The sequence below is a fragment of the Cyprinodon tularosa genome, unplaced genomic scaffold, assembly GCF_016077235.1.
Source record: "Cyprinodon tularosa strain WSP-4 unplaced genomic scaffold, ASM1607723v1 ctg186, whole genome shotgun sequence".
In the NCBI taxonomy this organism is placed as follows: Eukaryota; Metazoa; Chordata; class Actinopteri; order Cyprinodontiformes; family Cyprinodontidae; genus Cyprinodon; species Cyprinodon tularosa.
In genome coordinates, this window is record NW_024038652.1 from 1,277,886 (window position 1) to 1,300,050 (window position 22,165).

Below are 22,165 nucleotides of genomic sequence, written 5' to 3' on the forward strand. Positions count from 1 at the left end.
GGTTTTTTAAATTGGCCCCTTGATTTTTTTTTTATGTTATGACATCATGTTCTACTCACCCATATTAGTTTTGTGTCATTTGGAGCTGTTCCGCAGATATTCCGTCAGCCAAGTAACGTCTTCCTATGGGCACCGAGTTGAAGGCACAAACTAAACCGTTCATAATTTATTATTTATGATACGCCAGCGTTAATAACATGTAGGCCAATCACTGTCCCCCAGAAATCCGCGGTTATATTTTTTATATTTATATTTTCTAAAAACAAAGCAGAGCTATGCCACAATATTCAAGTCAAGATATTTTACACTTACACTATATTGCCAAAAGTATTTGCTCACCCATCCAAATTATTGGAATCAGGTGTTCCAATCACTTCCATGGCCACAGGTGTATAAATTCAAGCACCTAGGCATGCAGACTGTTTTTACAAACATTTGTGAAAGAATGGGTCGCTCTCAGGAGCTCAGTGAATTCCAGCGTGGAACTGTGATAGGATGCCACCTGTGCAACAAATCCAGTCGTGAAATTTCCTCGCTCCTAAATATTCCACAGTCAACTGTCAGCTGTATTATAAGAAAATGGAAGTGTTTGGGAACGACAGCAACTCAGCCACGAAGTGGTAGGCCACGTAAACTGACGGAGCGGGGTCAGCGGATGCTGACGCGCATAGTGCGAAGAGGTCGCCAACTTTCTGCAGAGTCAATCACTACAGACCTCCAAACTTCATGTGGCCTTCAGATTAGCTCAAGAACAGTGCGCAGAGAGCTTCATGGAATGGGTTTCCATGGTCGAGCAGCTGCATCCAAGCCATACATCACCAAGTGCAATGCAAAGCGTCGGATGCGGTGGTGTAAAGCACGCCGCCACTGGACTCTAGAGCAGTGGAGACGCGTTCTCTGGAGTGACGAATCGCGCTTCTCCATCTGGCAATCTGATGGACGGGTCTGGGTTTGGCGGTTGCCAGGAGAACGGTACTTGTCTGACTGCATTGTGCCAAGTGTAAAGTTTGGTGGAGGGGGGATTATGGTGTGGGGTTGTTTTTCAGGAGCTGGGCTTGGCCCCTTAGTTCCAGTGAAAGGAACTCTGAATGCTTCAGCATACCAAGACATTTTGGACAATTCCATGCTCCCAACTTTGTGGGAACAGTTTGGAGCTGGCCCCTTCCTCTTCCAACATGACTGTGCACCAGTGCACAAAGCAAGGTCCATAAAGACATGGATGACAGAGTCTGGTGTGGATGAACTTGACTGGCCTGCACAGAGTCCTGACCTCAACCCGATAGAACACCTTTGGGATGAATTAGAGCGGAGACTGAGAGCCAGGCCTTCTCGTCCAACATCAGTGTGCGACCTCACAAATGCGCTTCTGGAAGAATGGTCAAAAATTCCCATAAACACACTCCTAAACCTTGTGGACAGCCTTCCCAGAAGAGTTGAAGCTGTTCTAGCTGCAAAGGGTGGACCGACGTCATATTGAACCCTATGGATTAGGAACGGGATGTCACTTAAGCTCATATGTGAGTCAAGGCAGGTGAGCAAATACTTTTGGCAATATAGTGTATACTGCACACCCATTTGTCTGGACTATATAAAAAACTCATTCAAACATAAATGTGTTATTCAATAAAGTGAGGGTGAACTCTAATTATTTCTGCATTTCAAAAATGGTATTACTGGACAGATGATATGCCTACTATTGTGTATTACCAATAAAGTGGATCTCTCAATTAAAGCTGATTAAAGCTCTACATGCTCGGGTCATTTCAGATGGATGTCTTCCTCTTTATAGGTCTGCAGGGAAACTTTCACTTTTCCCATTCTTCCATAAAATGTTTAAACCTGGGATCAACCAGGCTCTTGAGTTAAATTTTTACTGTAGATCTGTGATCTGACCGGTGTTTACTCTGCTGAATGATAGCTGGAGAAAGGCACCAGACCCCCTGTCACTCTGCAGGAATAAGTGATTATAGACAACAGATGGAGAAGTTAACAGTGCTTTGAACTTCTTCACAATTTTCTCAAAGTCTGACCTTTACTAAAAGCTGTATCTCTGAAAAGATTTAAATGCACAGAAGGAATTTATTACATTTTTAGGTGGCATTGATCTGAAGGCAGTTGTCTTTATCTTTACTTGATTTATTTTTCAATATAAACAAGGTTAATAAAGATTAGATTAGTATTTTTATCTTTAAAACTATGTCACAAATGGCATAAATTTCCAACTTTTATGCTGGTTGCAGAAATCTGTTCATCTCTCATTCATTTAGGGCAGGTGTGTGCTAAAAGAGAAAAAACAAAAACAAACACACCGAAAAGTGGGCCCTGGGGATCAGTGTTGAAGGACCCCTGATTTTCTTTATTAAAGAAGAACTATTTTCTTCCATTCCATTTATACATGTAAACATAACTTGAATTGTTTAGCTACCTGCGTTGGCCTAGCCTGCTCTGTTTCTCCCTCCTTGCCTCTCCCCCGCTGCTTGTGTTGAAGGCTCTGACTCCACTGTGCCGTGGAGCGGCAGCGGGCTTCAAAGCTGAGATGACACGGCCTGGTTGCTGGGGCAGAACGGCAGCTCCTCTGGAGAGGAACTGAGTGTAAACCGGCAGACAGGGCCTCATCTGTTCCTGTACTCCTTTCCCACATGTCCGGGAGCAGGCTGACCAGGGGCCCCAGGTGCCCCAGGCACCCCGAATTTCCCCATACGATGCCCTTAACTCCTGTTGAGACTTTGTCCGCTGAGGGACCTGTATGGAGGCAACAAAACTGAAGATTAGTGGTTGCAGCTAGATGCGGGAAAGTGGAACAGCACCATTTGATGTGGAGGCCAAGTACTGATGGGAAGCATTCATCAACAGCTCTTTAATCTCTGCAGATCTCTCACTGGAAAACAGCTCAAGTCAGTGACCTCATCTCCTCACCATGAATATCCAGATCTTCCGCCCATCTACCTCTGTTCATGAAGCAGACCTCTGTTCACTGTAATAAAACCCTGATTTGCCTGGGTATCCAGCATCTGTTAGTGGCCGATCCCTGATTGGCTACCTGAATAGCTCGCTGTTGACTCTAGTCTTCTATTCAACTGAGCCAACAGTGATCACTGCGCTCACTGTTTGAGCAACCCTGTGCCAAACCAGCATTCTGAGTAGAAATCTTGCTTTTAAGAAGCACTTTGTCTCTTTTTACATCCCCCTCCCTGGGTAAATACATGGCCACAGAAAAAACTCAGCTACTGGTGACTTTTATTGGATGGAGAGAGAGCATGCCAGAGCAGCAGGGGGAGTTGGCAGTGAGCTCCTCGGGTGTCAGTCAGCTCGGGTAACCATTGAGCAGGACCTCAAAACTCCCCGCCCCAGGCTTCTTTACTGCTTCAACTCAATGCCACTGTCATCTCCGGGTCAGCCTCAGGTCACACAGCTGGACTCTGAGGGGAAGCTCATGGAGTTTCCTCACAAAAACTGCTTTCCAACAGCTAACTGAAGGGGCTATCCACACGTCACAGAGATACAAACCCGGACTTCTTCCATGTTCATCTGGTTCCTGGAGGGTTCAAGAAATGGTTTGCTGACAGCCAATATCCGCCTTCTCTGTTTCACTACTCCTCACCACAAGATCAAAGGTTATGAACTGAATGAGTTTTTCCCAGTAGGTACTCTTATAGAGAGTAAATGTGAGACAATTATTTCAAAGGTAGCATCATATGCTGCTGCATTCAATATAACTCAAAATGTAATTTATTTGAGCCATTTGCTTCAAAAAGGGATTGAATACACAGAGTGTGATATATTTCAAGTGTCCTGTATTTAGAGGTGGATAATCCAGGTAGAGAAAGTAAAAACTCTTACTATTTTCCTTAATACTGTTCACTTAACCAGGGTGATTATATACAGTGTCAATGTTTTAAGGCTGTTGTGGAAAGTGTTCTCAAAAGGCCACCAAGTGGCACAAGCCTTCCATGTCAAGCTTCTAGCCAATCACAGCAGCAGAATCAGCTGAGACACATCACATTCTTGATTTGTTTCATAACTAGCACTGATGAATCAAACTTTTACCAAAATCTGGTCAGGAGGAATGAACAAACATCTTTCCTATCCACAAAGAAAAGCATGTACATTTGTTCGTTTGTTAAAAAGAAATGGAGGGTATTCCATCTAAAACCAGCGCAGCCATCTTTGTTTTACTTCAGCCTTTCGCTCCTGGTTGACATGTTGGAATCATACATGTCACTTCATTGCTCTGAAACATTTCTCTATCGAGGCTAATGCATATGTTAGTTTCTGGCTAGATGTATTTTAAGGAGTTTGTGAATTCAAAAATCTCACAACAATTCGTCTTACTTGCAAGGTGATTATTATCCAGCTACTTTTTATTATTGTTTTACTACCATTGACCTTCTGAGGGATGTGTCTTTGAATTTTGTAATAAAGAAACCCGGTACTTGATTGGGAGTCCTTTTACCTGAGTTGCTGGATTACAGCAGAGTGCCAGTGCTGATGTGTTAGAGAAGCCTGGGTCTCTTTACCTGCAGCCTTTAGCTTATTTGGCTCTAATGTCTAACCTTCACTTTGAGAAAACCCCATAAATGTATGATTCACTGCAGGGATTAGATCAGGCAAAATGTGTAGGCCAAACAGACTTGGTGATACCATGGTTATTAAACCAGGTACTGGTACTTTTGGCAGTGGGGCTCAGTAATCATTCCAGCTGGAACATAAAAGCAGCCTCTTCATAAAGCTTGTCAGGAGAGGGAAGCATAAAGTGCACTACAATTTCCAGGTAGATGGCTGCGCTACAGCGGACCAGCACCAGAAGATGACATGGCTTCCCCAATCATTAGCGCCTCTCCAGACTTCTCATTTCCACTGTTCCTGGGACTCTTGGAGTTTGGTGTTAAAATCAAATGCTGAATTCATCTTCATCTAAAAGCAGGAAATCAAGCCAGGATCCAGTGAAGTCCAGATGAGACTAAGCTGTTGAGTGGGATATGCTTTGCATTCTTATATGTCTGTTGTCACACATTTAACTTGTGCCCATTTGTTAAACACACTTTTTTTCCTTCCACTCAGCCTGCTTAGCAATGAGCTTTGGAGATTTGTCCTCACTGTAGAGCAGCTAGTGACTGTTCGCTGTCTTCCTAATGGCTGTAGAGGTCATAGAATAGCTAAGACTATTTTTCACTGTATCAATTGAATTAATTTTATGCAATATAATTGTCTAAAACACATTAATTTTTTTCAGTGTAAGGTGGTAAAAAGAAATCATTACAGTATAAGGTCATTCTCCCTGGATCCTGCAATTTATTGTCCTGTAAGTTTCAAACTTCTCTCACCTTCCTGTGATCTGCTGTTTGTTGACACTGCAGGAGTTGTGACCAAAGCAGTACCAGATATAGTCTGCAGACAAAAGAGAGAAGTAATCACATTATAAATGCTCTATAATGACCCTGTGTAATGCAGCAGAATCAATATGATGCGAAGAGGAAATGAAATCGAAAGCAAAACAGAAAGCAAGTAAGAAAATTACCTGACAGTCCAAAACCTGACTTCTAGCATGGTGGCGCCTTCCACAGAGTTGGACACTGAGTGCAAAAGGAGAAATTGTGGTGCCATCTAGTTCATGTTATATGTTAAAGAAAACCTTTTAAATGTCTGCACTTATCGTTATCTCCTCTTTTTTCTTCAACTAAATCATTCAGCCTGAACACAAACCATCAGAGTCTGGCAGAAAGTCTTTAAGTCTTCCACCCACTTGACCATGTGAGTTGACCTGTGACCTCTTTGGCTCCTAATGAGGGAACTCCTCATTAGGACTCCCCCCACCCCCACCCCCCATCCTTTCTAGCAAACATCAGTTCTGAAATCAAGCTGGAAAAAGAATTTCTGAACCCAGATCATTTAACTCTGCCTTGATTTAAACGTTTCACTAAATACTAGACTACTTAACAAGACCTGGATATATTAATAATAGATGAGTACATGTTTTCTTTAAATTAAAAGTTTTAAAAAGTGGAAAAAACCTATATTTGTCCAAAAAAATAAGCAGTTACTAGAATTTAAATCAAATTTACCTGCAGCTTTTGTATGTCTGCTGTTTATACTGGTGTATCGTTTCCAATACGTGCAGGTATCCTCATGGTGGAAGCATTAATCCGGAAAAAACTGCAGGTTTTCCACCTGAAATCCTGGTGCAGATCCATGTGACCCAATGAAGCCGTGGTGAGAGTTCTGGAACAACTGGATCAATCAGACAGCAGGCTCTGGGTGCAGCTTTTCAGCGAGGCTCCAGCGGTTCTGTTTTTTATGCACAAACACAAGGACTGTAACAGTGAGCTGAAACTGACACGGCAGAAGTAAACAGCCTGTGCTGCGCCCCCCTGCCTCAGCCAGGCTGCTCCACTGGGTTCTTTGAGCTGTCATGTAAAAAATACGGAGGTGGGAGTCTCCTGTTGCTCTTTTTTTTTTTTTTCCCCCAGAGTGAGCACTTGGATTTGTCTGAGCGTGAAGGAGAAACTCAGTAGTTAAGGGTTTTCAGCTGCTTGGCCACATCCACACTCTGACACTCCCTGCTCCACTTTATGATGACACATTTGAGCAACTATCAAACAGGCTGCATTGAGCATTATTGGGTTTCCTTTTTTCTGTTTTGCTCAAACGCTCAGCCAGTATGTTCAAAAACACTTGTATTACAGTGCCTTGGAAAAGACCACAGTACCTGTTGAACTTTTTCATTATTTATTACAGTATCATCAAAATAGCAATGCAGTGCCCAACTGTGAAGTGGGAGAAAATTGAAACATGCTTTTTGATTTGGTGGGAGGGGGGGATAAAAATCTGAAAAGTGTGGAGTACATTGTTTATTCAGCCTGCAAGTAAACATTTTCAAAAACAAAAATCTAAGAAAGGCATATTTCTTCAAATAAAATAATTTTCTCGTGATTTGAGCAGGTAAGATGATTTGGCAATTGAGTACAATTTTTATTGACATTATTAAATAACAAAAAGCAACTCTGTTATATGAAGTCCATGATATTTAATCATCATAGTTTAAGGCAAAACATGCTCAATCCATTAGGGACTTATATTATTTCTCTTCTCAGATTAAAGGCAAATATACTTAGTTTAAGAAAATTGTAGTTTTTTTGTAGTTAATTTAGACCGTTTTTTCCCCATTGTAGAGTCACCTATAAACCTTTAGAGGGTTTAGCATTATGCTATCACCACCATGTTTCACAGTTGTGATGTATTAGACCCTGCAAGGCTGCCAGCCATTGAGTGGCTAAACCAAAATAGCAGAAGATGCCTCAGTAGTGTGCAGGATGTTTTGTTTTCCAACTGACGGACTATTCACATCACGGCTAAGGAGAAGAAAATGTAACATTTTGTTTGTATTTTTCGATTGGAATAGTAGAGGATTTCTGTCCACCAGCAAAATGCAAGCTAATTTTAGCTTAAATATTTGCTGCAGGTGTTCAACAGCTATGAAGACTAACCAAGATTTTGCCTGCAATTTTTAAGGCTATATTTCCATAGTCAGGTCTCTTCATCTGCAGAAACAGAGATAAAAATATATATATTAAGAAATTGTTTTAAACGTTATACATGTGGACATTGTTTGGGATGGATGGATGGATGGATGGATGGATGGATGGATGGATGGATGGATGGATGGATGGATGGATGGATGATGGATGGATGGATGGATGGATGGATGGATGATGGATGGATGGATGGATGGATGGATGGATGATGGATGGATGGATGGATGGATGATGGATGGATGGATGGATGGATGATGGATGGATGGATGGATGGATGGATGGATGGATGGATGATGGATCGATGGATGGATGGATGATGGATGGATGATGGATGGATGATGATGGATGGATGGATGATGGATCGATGGATGGATGGATTGATGGATGGATGGATGGATGGATGGATGATGGATCGATGGATGGATGGATTGATGGATGGATGGATGGATGATGGATCGATGGATGGATGGATGGATGGATGGATGGATGGATGATGGATGGATGGATGGATGGATGGATGGATGGATGATGGATGGATGGATGGATGGATGATGGATGGATGGATGGATGGATGGATGGATGATGGATGGATGGATGGATGGATGGATGATGGATGGATGGATGGATGGATGATGGATGGATGGATGGATGATGGATGGATGGATGGATGGATGGATGGATGGATGGATGGATGGATGATGGATGGATGGATGGATGGATGGATGGATGGATGGATGATGGATGGATGGATGGATGGATGGATGATGGATGGATGGATGGATGGATGGATGGATGGATGGATGATGGATGATGGATGGATGGATGGATGGATGGATGATGGATGGATGGATGGATGGATGGATGGATGGATGGATGGATGGATGGATGGATGGATGGATGGATGATGGATGGATGATGGATGGATGGATGGATGGATGGATGGATGGATGGATGGATGGATGGATGGATGGATGGATGGATGGATGATGGATGGATGGATGGATGGATGGATGATGATGGATGGATGGATGGATGGATGGATGGATGGATGGATGGATGGATGGATGGATGGATGGATGGATGGATGGATGGATGGATGGATGGATGGATGGATGGATGGATGGATGGATGGATGGATGGATGGATGATGGATGGATGGATGGATGATGGATGGATGGATGGATGGATGATGGATGGATGGATGGATGGATGGATGGATGGATGGATGGATGGATGATGGATGGATGATGGATGGATGGATGGATGGATGGATGGATGGATGGATGGATGGATGGATGATGGATGGATGGGATATTTATCATCACATTCAGTAACTATGTTTACATTTAATGACTACGTGCACAATTACATCACATCCTCACTAAGCCAACAACAGAAACCTGATGCAGTGACCCGTTTCTAACCTGACGAGGGCGCCAAACAGGCAGTTTTAGACAAAAGAGAAAAAAGCATTAAAAAATGTGCAGTAAATTGTCAAATTAATACCAGGGACATGTAAACAGCTCTATAAGACATCAGTTCATACAGTTTATTAAAAAAAAGTTTGAGTTTTTATTTTTTCTCTGTTTTATTTTCCTATTATTAAATATTTTCATTCTTCAAAGGCTTGTAGTTATAGTCTGTGCAAAGATTGTTAGAGCATTGCATGGATGTCAGAGAAATTTGGTAAGAGTAAAAAAAACACATGGAAGCAGTTTGTGAACAGGACCAGGGACAGCTGTCATGGACAGTTTTCACTGTCAAAGATCTACAGCAATCGTTTCCATCCAAGTCATAATAAAAGCCATATGCTTGGTTGATATGCTGTGTTAAGATGAATTCCATGTCCCGCTGATGTTTCCTGTAGAAGTGCTGCATCCTAAAAACAATCCCATCTTACACACCCTCCCAGTCGAATGGAACCAACATCAAAAAGGAAAACCTGAGGGTATGATCCAATCACCAGTATTCAAATAAAATGAATGGATTTATGTTTGCATGTTTCTGTTTATGCGTCTCTAGTGATTTCATTAACGTACCTACGCACATTCTAAACCTATTTTTTCCCCAGTTTGATTAATAACAAGTTTACATTTTTGTGAAATACGTTGTATCCTAAACTTGATAACCAAGCAGTCTTTTACAATCGGCGTACATTCGTAGAGGAAAAATACAATTTCTCTGGATTGTGTCTGGATTTGCAGACCAGTAAAAACATCCTGTTGTTTTTCCAGGGTTTGCTTCTGACAGATTGCTTTCTGGCTGCTGGTCCTCTGAGGTTAAACATTGAAATGCTCCTGCAACCTGTTGGGATCTGGAGATCTGCCACCTGTCTCCAGCAGAGAGCGTCCTGGGTGTCCTGGGCTGGAGCCTCCAGCACACCTGAGGATCATCAGCCCATCAGGAGACCTCCTCCTGTGTTCTCTGCTCACAGGAAAGCCCAACTGAAGTCTGTAGCTCTGGAGGAGCTTGTGCTTGGAAGCCTGCCTGCCCAAGGAAGCCAAACCTGCAGACTATCAGTCTGAATTCCCCAGCTAGTTCTCAAGGGAGGACTAGGAAATCAACTCAAGGTCTGAACCTAGTTAGCCTGAAGCTAGACGCTGCTGCTGCTGAGCTCTCTGCTGAATTCACAGTCTCTGGACCCAACCGGTTCCCTCTCTCCATCGATCAGTCTGAACCTCATCAGGTACAAACCAGAATCAAACCCCTGACAAGTCATCACCGCTGCATGGCTAACCAAACTATCCATCTCTGCAGATTACTCTGTGATTCCAGTCCCGGACCAGTACCAGAACCTGTTCATTCATACTCTTGTGTGTTTCTCTCAAATAAACTGTTAATCTTTTACTCCGTTTCCTGTGGTGTTCTGCATGTGGGTTTAGACTCAGAGACCCATCATAACACAACCATTTCAATGCAGTTTTGTGCAAGTAAGGATTATTGATCAGTGGCTTTTAAATCGTCCACAAATCATTTACCCAAAAAAAAAATGGATGGATGGATGGATGGATGGATGATGAAACCTACATTTTTAAAACTGTATTAAAATAAATAAATATTTGGTTTTTGATTTGTTTTTTGCTTGTTAAAAAACAACCTACGTTTGTTACTGATGGTTAAACCGTTTTTGCTTTTGAAAGCCTTAAACCAACGTTTTGTATAAGTCGTGAGAAAGTAAATTGAAGGGGCAGCTCTGAGATCTTTTATCTCCTTAATCAACAACAGTAATCCTTGTTTTTTCCATTAAAAAAAAAAACAGTCATTTAAAGGGACCAAATCTGATAGATCAGTAACAGTACGGCACGTTCTGGATCCAGGCATTGTTTTCACTCTCCGTCTGTCTGCGTATTCCAACCACTTCTTCTTGCTCCCAGTGTTGGCAGCTGCAGTCCTGTAAACTGTCACAGGGTCTCAGCACAAAGCTATGGTGCTATTAGAGTTGTTCAAATCAGGGCCGACTCAGACCTTAATGGGGCCCTAAGAAAAAATTAAATTTTGGGGCCCTCTATTTTAGCCTATGACATTGACAGCTACAATCAAAAGCAAAATGATGACATCATAAACACACATTCTATAACCTCATTGCTCTCTGCAGAGCTGTTTACGGTCTTCCATTTGTATTATCAGCTACTGTTGCTTGGGGGCCCCTAGTGTCTCAAGGGGGCCCCAAGAAGTCTTTCAATTTGTTTAAGCCTTGGGCTGGCCTTAATTAAAAGTAAACTGAAGGTTTTGCAGCAGATGTTCACACAGACTGGGCTCCTGATCTGCGGAGGACAGGTTCTAACATGCTGAACTCCATCTCTAGTCTAATCACAAAGTTGGATCCTTTTAAATGAAAATCGATCACCGTTATTACCATTTCCAATTCCTATTTCTTTGAATTAGGTCAATCTATAATTGAAATATCTATTAATAAATTAGAATTTATTGAAAAGCAGGTAACATTAATTTCTAATAATTTTATTGTTTGTGATTTGCAGCTAATTTAAACTCCAAAATTCAGTTTTTCAAAAAATAAATAAAATAAGTATTACATATAACCTAAGTGTTCAGTACATATATTCTAGAGTACATGGAAATACTTTTCATTATGAAAACATTTCTTTTTCAGATATTAATTTAAAGATATTTATTATTATTGTGTTTTTTTAGAGAAAATGAATTTTCAGTTTTCATTAGCTGTTGGTTTAAAATGACTAAAAACTGTAAATATTTCCCATTGTGTTAAATCTATAAATGACACAGAATATTTACTTTCTGCATTACGTTAGTACAAAAATATACAAATAAATAACTTCCAATTCTATTTCTTTAATGAAATAAAAAGACACCAACACAAACCTGAAAACAGGCAGAAAAAATTAGAAAAAAAAAGACTTTGCTAACAAAAAAAAAAAGAAACTAAAACAGTCAACATTCTGGTCTATTGAGGTTAGAAAAGTGGCTCTAATATCAGCCTGAGCAAAAACCTCAGAAGTCAGTAAATCTTGGTGTAAAGCTGTTCAACCACTTTGTTCCTATCAAGTTTTTGGTTGTTTTCTTTCTGGTCGGTGCTGCAATCTCCTTCAACTTGTCTGAGGTTTAAAGAGTGTCTTTAGGAGGGTTTAAGGAAAGGTGAGCAAGAACATAAGAGAAACAGGTGATGCCTTTTCCTTCAGGGACATTCCAGAGTTAACGGTTAACGCTGCAGAGAGGAGCTCATATCTTCTGTTTAACCACAATGTGCACAGGGCATCGCTTCATAGTGTTACCTGCTTTTTAAATTACATCATGACAAAAAATGAAATAAGCTAAGATATTACTTCATAAACACACAAAGTGACTGTAGATTATCTGTTTAATTGAAAGCAAACGTGTGTTTTTTAAAAGTTTAGATGAAAAAAACTACTTTGCACCGCTTGTTGAAGTTTCTGATAAATGAAACAAACTTGAAAAAAGATTCTTAGGTTTCTAAAATGTATGAAACTGAAAGACAGTACAGTAAGTTGCCTTCAAAAGCTGAACGTGGATTGGTGCAATGATTAGCCGTTTTAAAATAGTTTCTATGAAAACAGTCTCAGTCATAAGGTGTTATATCTCAGAGTATAACACACTGACAAATTGGAATTTAAAGAAATGCATTTCAATAAATAGTGTTACAATCCCAATAGTAGAATCCATTTTACATTGGGGCTCCAAAGCAGTGCATCTCCTGTTAACGCCCAGTCCTCCTTGATTGGGTAGGAAATCCATCCTGGTAACACCTTCATCAAAAACGCCTCCGACGATCTTCGCCTCTGCCAGATGTTGAGTTTTGACTCAGACTAAGCCAAGAATCCAGCAGAAGGATTTAAACTGTGTGGCCTGATCCACCTTTATATTCTAATGTGGTAAATTCTGCTTAAATTGCCCCTTCTGTCATGTTTGTGCTCAACCTCTTCATGTAATGTGTTGTTTTCATCTGATTAACCCCTTACACATTTCTAGAAAACCTTTACACTTTAAGCAAATAATCACATTATTGACTTTTCCTAAATTTATTCATCAGCAGCTCATTATGGTTGCTGACATTTTTATGACAAATAACAGCCTCCTGTCTTTTAGGCTTTTTGCTCTGTTTGTTAGTAAATTTAGCCTTTCTGTGTATACAGTATTTACCATACCAACATTATGTGACTGGGATTACTGTACATCACCAATAAGTGAAATTAGTCAACAGGCAATTTGTTTCTTTTCTAAAAGAAAAGTCAGATATCAAGTATATTTTTGATTCCGAGAGGGATGAAACTGGAGTTGCTCTGGGAAATCAGTCTAACTGTTGTATTTCACCAAAGCTGGAGCTACAGCTCAGGAAGCATTCTGTAGTCGCTGTGAATACAGACATGTAAGCGCACGACCTAATTAATGGTGCTACTCGGGTTAGCATTGCTTCTTTCCTGCTTTTCCGGCATTTTAGAACGTTCAGATCTAGAGCCTGCTTCATTGGCCACCATCTGACTTTCTGATAGTTCAGCTGCACTGCAGGTAGATGGCACCACCTCTGTTCATGCCAACTCATCGCACCCGGTACTGAGATTCTATTAAGGCTAAAAAAAGATTATCAGAACATTATCAGGACGGACGCTTAGAGTATATAGCTTTATTTTATCATAAGCATTTAGGTCTTTTTGTTAGAGACATTTGAAGTGACTCTGTACCTTTACTAATTGTGGTTTGGTTCATCGTGATAAATAGCAGGGAACCTCTGAACACTTGAATCCTGCATCACAACAGACAACAGGTCTCTGACTTTATGGCGACCCAGTCCATCCAATCCACCACAGACAGCAGTGTGAAGAACAAAGCAAGAAATCTAAGGTTGGTGCATGAGAGAAGTGACAAATATTTCACATCACCAGAGGTGTCAGTAACCCAGTACAAATACTTCCTTACTGTACTTAAGTACACATTTTAGGTATCTATTCTTTACTCCATTAGTTATTTTTCTTCCTACTTCTGACTTCCACTCATTACATTTTCACACAAGTATCTGTGCTTTCTATTCCTTACATTTTCAAAACAACCATTACTCGTTACTCTTGGCTTCGGTTTAATGTTTATAAATATTAATTTCATGTCATCTGCGCCATCCAGTGCAGATCATTGGCGCCATCCAAATTTAGTGAAAACTAGTGTGATTGGATGAGACATATAACGCAAACACTCATTGGTTAGCTAAAGGAAATCATCAGAAGCAAGCAGGTGTTCAAACTGTAAACGTGAATTATCTATGCCATGCTACATACAATGTCGGACACAGGCGAGAGCATATCGGGAGATGTAGACCAACAAGACCTCCTTCTTCTTTGGTCCTATCTCAAAGAATTTTTCAAAATAGTCAAAAATTGAGCTTTCAGTTCATACAGTGGCATCTGGCTGTTTTTTTTTTAAAAGGTTAATTTATACTTTCATACTTTAAGTAGGTTTTAGAGCACATACTTTTTCACTTTTACTCGAGTAAAGAGGTCAAGTTGATACTTAACCTTCTACCAGATTGATTTTAACCTGCAGCATCTTTACTTCTACTGAAGTAACAAATGTGTGAACTTTTGACACCACTGCACATCACACAGTTCTGGTAGCAAAGGAGAAAATTAGTTAAAATCCTGGGCATAGTCTCCTTTTTTCACTGAGCTTCTTAGAATAACGTAAGCATCGCAACTCAGATTACAGCCTCTAAAAGACCAGCAAACCTTCGGGAAACATTAGGAGGCGTTTCTTCAACTCACAATATTTTAAGCAAAAATCTCCCCTTATTTAGTTTGTTTAATTGAATTAGCTTAGCACCTTTGATTTTATATGTTTTGATTTGTCTGTTTTTGTTACTAAATATAAAATTATACTTTGGTTAATTGGTTATAAATTATATATTTAGGCCATTATCTCATTGCTACTTGATATTAAATCAATCTGTCTAAATACCAGGAGCAAAAACCTGGAATTTTGGATTAAAAAGCACAATAATAGAACAAACAATGCACACAAACTCTGAGCTAATGCAGATTATTTTAATACTAAGTATAATACAGAAAGTCAGTTGTAAACAAAAAAAGAACATGTCTTTGTGTCCTTTCTTCATGTCAGGCAGGTGGGAGAAAATGGGGCATGAGGTGGATTAGAAGAAAAATTCTTCATTTTCTGCAGAGGACGGTGACAGTAAGTCCTTTTGACCTTCCTTAGGCGTGATACGGCTCCATACTCTGGAGAATGGAATCAGTGAGGATCTACATTCAGTCAAGATGATCTGCATTAGTCTAAATCATTCTCTGAGAAGAACTCTGACTAATAACTGATAAATTAAAATGGGATGAGGTGCTTAGAGGCGGATTTGAAATGGCGGTAAAAGCAGCGGGTAGCGATGTCCGCATTTGGTCTTGGAGAATGTCAAGGTGAACCTTTGGTCCGTTTTACTGGATCTCTGTGAGCTTTGCTAGACTGGCCCTGCGGAAGGCCTCCCTGTCCCTCATTTCCAACACGCAGTCCCTCACCATCTCCGCAAACATGGACGGCCAGAGCTTGTGTAAAGCCTCCCCCTTTAGATTGGTGTCTGATGCTCTTTTAACCAGCTCCTGGAGGTACTGCTCTATGAAGGCGGCACGCTCAGAGGACTCCACGGTGACTTCCTGTGATGAAATGGGCTAGAAATAAAGATAAAATGGAGCAATTCATTTAAAATTATACACTTCCATAATCAATAGATGTAAAAGTTGCTCAAACTTTTATCCTATTCATCTTTTTATGTGGAGTGAATTCTATTGTGCATCAAAAAGCTGCAAAATTGTTGAATCCGATTATACCATGATTCCACACAGTAAACATCTTATGGAAATTATTTATAATAAAGTAGCTTATTGTGCTTGAATACAGGAACTATTTTTGCAAACCTCGATTTACTTTTATGCTAACCAACCGCTGTTAAGAGAAATAAAATGTTCTAGTTTTCTCTCCTCTTCCCATTCATCAAATGTTTTGCTCCGCCCCAAAATATTAAAATTTACATCAAAATCCATATGAAAGAGCACTTTTTTTGCCAATTAAAGAGACAATGCCTTTGAAGACATTTTTTTGTTCTTTATGTTTTTTCTAGGTCATCTTCTTTTCTGGGTCTAAAACTTCACTTTTTGGGTCAACAAACCTCAGAATCTTTAACCATTACATTGACTGTCTTTACTGTGTCCAAGCTCAACATCAATGGCTCGCTGCGAAACACCTTATTTATGCAGCCCAAAGACAACAGTGTGGAAACCTGGCAGAAAATGCCACTAAATCAAGATTTTTTTTAAAAGATTTGGGTTTAAAAACTTTTGATCATCTTGTTTAGAAGCCCATTTCAGTTTAAGGACTCAAATTTGGCTTCACTCCCAATAATTTTTTCTTTTTATTTAGAAGCTCTATTAAATCTTGGTAAGATCTAAGAGTGCAAAACGTGAATTATTGCCATTTTTCAATTAATCTTTAATCTGTAGGAGTACAGGAAGCCCTACAGCTTCCTTAACCCCTCGCTCAAACCATCTGTCTTCCTTGGCCATAATATGGACGCTGTTGTCCTAAAAAGTATGTCCTTTAGCCTTCAAGTGTAGGTGAAAAGTTGAGTCCTAACGAGTCTGCCCTCCTGTGTTGAGTCATGCGTCATACAAAGACAAGGACGACAGCGTGGTTTATGCCATTCAGTGTAATGAAGCGTGCACAGACCTTTACATTGGAGAGACCAAGCAACCACAGGCGCATGACTTAACACAGTTGGTTTGAGAGAGGGGTTAAGGAAGCCATCTTTGTTAACCTGGAAAAAACATCTTTCAATAGAGGAGGGGATCTTACACATAATCTTTCACCTACTTACAAAGAAATTTTAGGAACAATAACCAGACGATTCACCTCTCAACTGTCCTCATTGACCCACAACCTTCTCCTTTCCCCTTCATTCTTTGTTCCACCTACTGTATAAGCATCTTACTGCTCCCCACCCCTAGAAGCCTCTTCGATGAGAGGAGAAACATCTTCATGTCCAGTTACCTAAACTGCACATTTCAAGCTTGTCCATGGGCCGGATGACTGAGAATCTTCACAGACAGAAAATAATCTTAGGTCAGAAGGTAGAAAAGGGTCGTCTAGAAACCAAATATGCTTTAAAGACCTGTTGAGGGCTTGCCGAAGAAAGAGGAATCCGTGGTCAAGAAACAAGGTCAGAAATCTGGAAGCAGGGAAGAAAACGCTGGATCTCTCCAGATAAATGTGGTTTAAAAATGTGGCAGGAAGAAAGATGTCGAGGAGAGTTTATATGCAGCAGTAACAGTTATTTCTGGAAGCTGGTTTAAAGGGTTAATCTGATTCAAAAGATTGCAGCATAAACTATTAAAAAGGGATCTCTTTTCTTTCCTATTTGTGAGGTTCAAGGTAACTAATCTGAATTTCTCACTTAGTTAGACACTGAATACACCTGAGGTGAAGTGGGCTTTACTCTGCAGCTCAACAAGGTCTTGGTAGGAGACTACATGTTTCCATCTGACATTACGAATAAACTACACAATGTAAAAACCTTTGTTGATGAAAGGACACAAACCTCAGGACTCTCTGCATTACAGTCTCTGCTTGGATAGTTAAAGAGCGCTCTGCTCAGGCCTTCACCCAGCAGCCTTCCATTATCCCTCAGCTCCTCTGGACTCAGCCCTGCTCGCCGGCCGCGCCCCTCCAACAGGAACTGCAGCTGCCTTTTCCTTCAAAGCGGAGACACAAATCCAAGATGAGTCGGCAAGAGTTAGAGGAACCACCAGAAATGTGGAAAAGCAGAGGCAGCAAGTGAGAGAAATAGTTAAATAATCCATCACGGATAAAAGCAACAACAGCTTTAAACATCAAACACATCCAATTATTAGGAAAAATTGGTCATCTAAATACATTTTAATACATTTCAGTCTTAACTCTATTTTTTCAGAGAGCTGCATATAAAGGAAAGGGGTAAAGTACACCAAATGTTTCCATCAGTATTAAATGTGGCGCGATAAAGCTTTGTACCAACATGTTCAGCAGGCCAGTGCCAGGATGCTGAAATTTACAGACCAGGCTGGAGGCAAACATTCCACTTTAGATGAACCGGTGTCTCGATGTCGGCCAAAACTCAGTGTGCAGGACTCAAAAAGAGCTCAAACCGTGCAATGCGTTATTCTGACATAAAAATGGGCCTTTAATGTCAAGCAGACATTCCTAAAGCTGCATTCAGTGCCTTGGAGGAGTATTGAGTAGAAACCTATTTATTTTTGCAAGGATTTTAAGTGAAGAAGGACACATGTTTTATTTTCATTTGTCATTGCTAGGTTTCCAAGCTTGATGATATAGATGAAGCATCTGGTTTAGGGATAGACTGATACATCGACCAGAAGTAATTTAGTGTGATTAATGTAGACTCACCCTAAATTGGTTTTTGCACCCATCAGTTTTCAGCCACCCCTCATGCACATAGCTCACCACCCTGAAATGTGGATATTTCTGCCCGAGATCACAGTTTTTTTTAGTTTAATTTGCGAATAAATTTTAAGTTTTTGTTTAAACTAAGAATTGTGTAACTTTTGTTATTTTGTATATTTCAATAAAAATAAATGGAGGAGGAAAATCAATGATGGATCAAAAAACTGGTCTAAAAGTATGAGGGAATTATTGATACAATCGGTATCGACATCGGCCTTGTATCAGTCAATCTCTAATCTCTAATCTGGTTTTATATACGTATATATATACGTATATATATACATATGTATATATATACGTATATATATACGTATATATGTATATACATATGCATATATATATATACACATGTATATATATATATATATATATACATATACATATATATATATATATATACATATACATATATATATATACATATGTATATATATATATATATATGCACATATGTATATATATATATATATATATACACATATGTGTATATATATATATATATATATATATATATATATATATATACATACATATGTATATATATATATATATACACATATGTATATATATATATATATATATATATATATATATATATATATATATATATATATATATATATATATATATATATATATATACACATATGTATATATATATATATATATACACATATGTATATATTTATATATATATATACACATATGTATATATTTATATATATATATACACATATGTATATATATATATAAATATACATATGTGTATATATATATATATATATATACATATGTGTATATATATATATATATATACACATATGTATATATATATATATATATACACATATATATATATATATATATGAGGGATATGCTTATCATTTCTATATAATATGCTCTAATATAATATCCATAATATGCTTATCATTTCTATATATTACCATACCTATAATTATTTATATAATAAAATGCTGAATATTTGTGAATTCAACAAAACTTCTTCAAAAAGAAAATTTGCAGATAAGTACTGCCTCCTATTAAGAATATTAGTGATATTTTTTTTTCTATAACCAAGTCTGTGTTTGCTTTTATAAAGCCATTACAAAGTCATGTTGTGCGTGACTAGTAGAGCAGACTCTGGATCTGTGAGGATTCCTTTTGTTGACCCAGAGTGACAGGACTCAGGACTTATTTGGTTGGAAGGAATGTACCCACCCTTACCCTGAGACACAAACTAATTCCTCTGGCTCCTCTGCCTCATACTACACACACATACCCAAAAATGTATGCTCCCAGAAGCTTCACACAGGCATGAACGCACATGTACAGAAGCCTACATATGTAAGAGCTGAAACTCATCGAAGAATCCAAACATCCTTGATTCTTCTAAACAAATAGTGCAGTCTGAAACAATCCGGACACTCGGTTCTCACCTGGACTCTTCCAGCAGCAATAGGAGGCGGCAGCGTGGAGTTTCAGTGGCTGCTATGTGACCCAATGTCCCAAACACCCGCTCTGCAGCAATCACATCGTTCATGGTCACCTAAGAGCAACAAAAACAATCACTCATGGTCCATCTCCACCTTTAGCAATCACTGGCCACCACTGAGGCCACCTCCACAAGATAATCTCTTCCCATGCTGACATAACGGGCTCTATGCAAGACTCCACTACTTTCTGAACGTAAAGCAACTCCTTTATTTTTCTGTCTTTCTTTAGCCAGGCACACCTGGATGAATCAGATCATCCAGTAATGAAAGACAGGAAATAAAGCAGCTGCTTTAAGTTCAGGAAGTGGTGGGCTGAACCCTAAACAGCTCCCTAACCACCGATACTTAACTTTTTTTCTTATACCTAACTAGTGTTTTTTGTCAGTGTTATGAAGATGCAGCAAACAGGTGGAACTTACATTTAAATGCATGTGTTCCCTCCGCCATCCGCGACCCTGCACTTAATGCAGACTCGCTGAATGGTTCACTCGCCCTGCCCACTACGGGCTTTGGGACGGCACTTAATGTGGCGGACTCAGGAATAGTGCTTGTGGGCTGGTTTGGGATTAGGCCAAAGGAGCCGTACTAGTGGAGTCGTGCATAGAGTCCATTGACCACCTCTGGAAACAAGCAGTTCCCTTTTAAACCAGAGAGTGGCAGCAGTGAAACAATCAAGTGATATTTTCTAATTAATCTGACATTTTAATTACTTTTATATTAACAGTAAACTCACAACAACAATACAGCAATTCGTTACTTTATGAATACATTAATGTAAAAATGTCAAATACAGAATTTTTGCTGTTTTCAGAATTAGTTGAGCTTTAGGAAAATTTTTGTCTTTATTGATTTAGCTGGAAAACATGGATGCTGTTCTTGTTTATTTTCCTGTTGGTACGATGTAGATTGACTCTAAACTGGTTTTAGCACCTAAAAGCCTGTCTGGCCTGGTTTTCTGCAGCAGAGCAAAAGTTCTGGAGAACCACTGGTCACCCCTGACCCCTACAGGGCAGCTGTTGGGGGGGATAATAGGTCATTTTTAATAAGTCCTAAATGTTAATGTCATGTAATATTCTCGGTTCCAGAGGGATTTTATTAATTAATTTAAAAATGAAAAGAAATAAAGAACTAAAACATTTCATTCTATCTGTACTGAATCCATGAATCCACTTTTAAACTTTTTTGTAGCTGTAGCTGAGGTTTTCTGAAGTGAAATACATCCTCACCTCCAGGCCATTGATCTTCTGAAGGTTGAAGTGGTGGAGTCGATAGACCACAAATGAGCGCCACAAACTAAGGCTGACCACGGGGTTGCCTTCTGGATGAATGGTCAGTTGGTCCAGACGCCTCACCTGAGCCAGAGCAGCAAGCTGGGGGAGACGGCTGATGTTGGTCTCCAGGAATATCAGGTGCTAGACAGAAAAAGTTTTAGTTTAGTTCTTTTATAATTAGCTAAAAATACCAAAGAAAATAAAGGATAAAACTTTGCCTTAGGCTACAAATTGGAAATGTATAGCCAATGTTTTTAAATATTTAATACTTTTGACAAAAGTTTAATAAATGTGTTGTTTTTATTCAAAAAGACCCATAATCTAATTACGAAAAGACAAAGAGAGAAAGTCCGCCTCCTGTATAGCTCGTGGCCTCACCGATAGATTGGGGAACTTGACTCTAATCCTCGGCAGTGTGGGAACGATGGCGTCGAAGTTAATGAAGCGGAAGGCGATGACGGTGACGGCACCAGCAGTCTGAACACCCCAGCCCCTCTCCAGGGCCTCCAGGGCTCCAAGTCCAAATAAACGCAGGGTGTCTCCATCAAGCTCTGCCAGGTGACTGTCAGACAACGACAAGCTCTGAACGCTGCCACTCCCTGTCTCCACAAGTCTGGGAAGAAAAAAACAAAAACAACATGAAAACAACCGATTTGAAACTTAAATGTGTTGAAAGCAGAATAAATTGTTGGCTCGGGACGTTTGACAGCCAATCTTTAAAGGAACAGTGTTGTGGATACAGCTGGTAGTGAAGGGGGAGTCAGCGTCCTGTTTTGGTTAATAGCTGCTTTCTGCTCACATACACATCAGCTGTCCGTTTCCTGAGCAGAAAGCCTTGAGAGAACAGAGGAGACTTGAGCAGATGTGTGATCAGTTCATACTCAGCAGCT

General features: G+C 39.7%; 2 protein-coding genes across 3 annotated transcripts in view; both read right to left on the reverse strand.

Moving 5' to 3' along the window:
- adamtsl7 (ADAMTS-like 7) overlaps nucleotides 1–6,459 on the reverse strand; it is a 64,827-nt gene extending 58,368 nt beyond the window's left edge. Inside the window, exons 1-4 of one of the 2 annotated variants that reach the window (XM_038282630.1) lie at nucleotides 6,063–6,459; nucleotides 5,519–5,573; nucleotides 5,325–5,388; nucleotides 2,426–2,742 (exon numbers count right to left, since the gene is read on the reverse strand). In XM_038282630.1, coding sequence (XP_038138558.1) covers nucleotides 2,426–2,742; nucleotides 5,325–5,388; nucleotides 5,519–5,547 — 410 coding nt within the window. In that variant the 5' untranslated portion in view covers nucleotides 5,548–5,573; nucleotides 6,063–6,459. The remainder of the gene's footprint in view (nucleotides 1–2,425; nucleotides 2,743–5,324; nucleotides 5,389–5,518; nucleotides 5,574–6,062) is intronic. The other variant, XM_038282629.1, reaches the window with a different exon arrangement.
- Nucleotides 6,460–15,037: 8,578 nt separating this feature from the next.
- Nucleotides 15,038–22,165, reverse strand: part of LOC119781940 (leucine-rich repeat-containing protein 49) — a 70,056-nt gene continuing 62,928 nt past the window's right edge. Inside the window, exons 13-17 of the mRNA XM_038282588.1 lie at nucleotides 21,654–21,888; nucleotides 21,231–21,416; nucleotides 19,948–20,057; nucleotides 17,611–17,764; nucleotides 15,038–15,688 (exon numbers count right to left, since the gene is read on the reverse strand). Coding sequence (XP_038138516.1) covers nucleotides 15,458–15,688; nucleotides 17,611–17,764; nucleotides 19,948–20,057; nucleotides 21,231–21,416; nucleotides 21,654–21,888 — 916 coding nt within the window. The 3' untranslated portion in view covers nucleotides 15,038–15,457. The remainder of the gene's footprint in view (nucleotides 15,689–17,610; nucleotides 17,765–19,947; nucleotides 20,058–21,230; nucleotides 21,417–21,653; nucleotides 21,889–22,165) is intronic.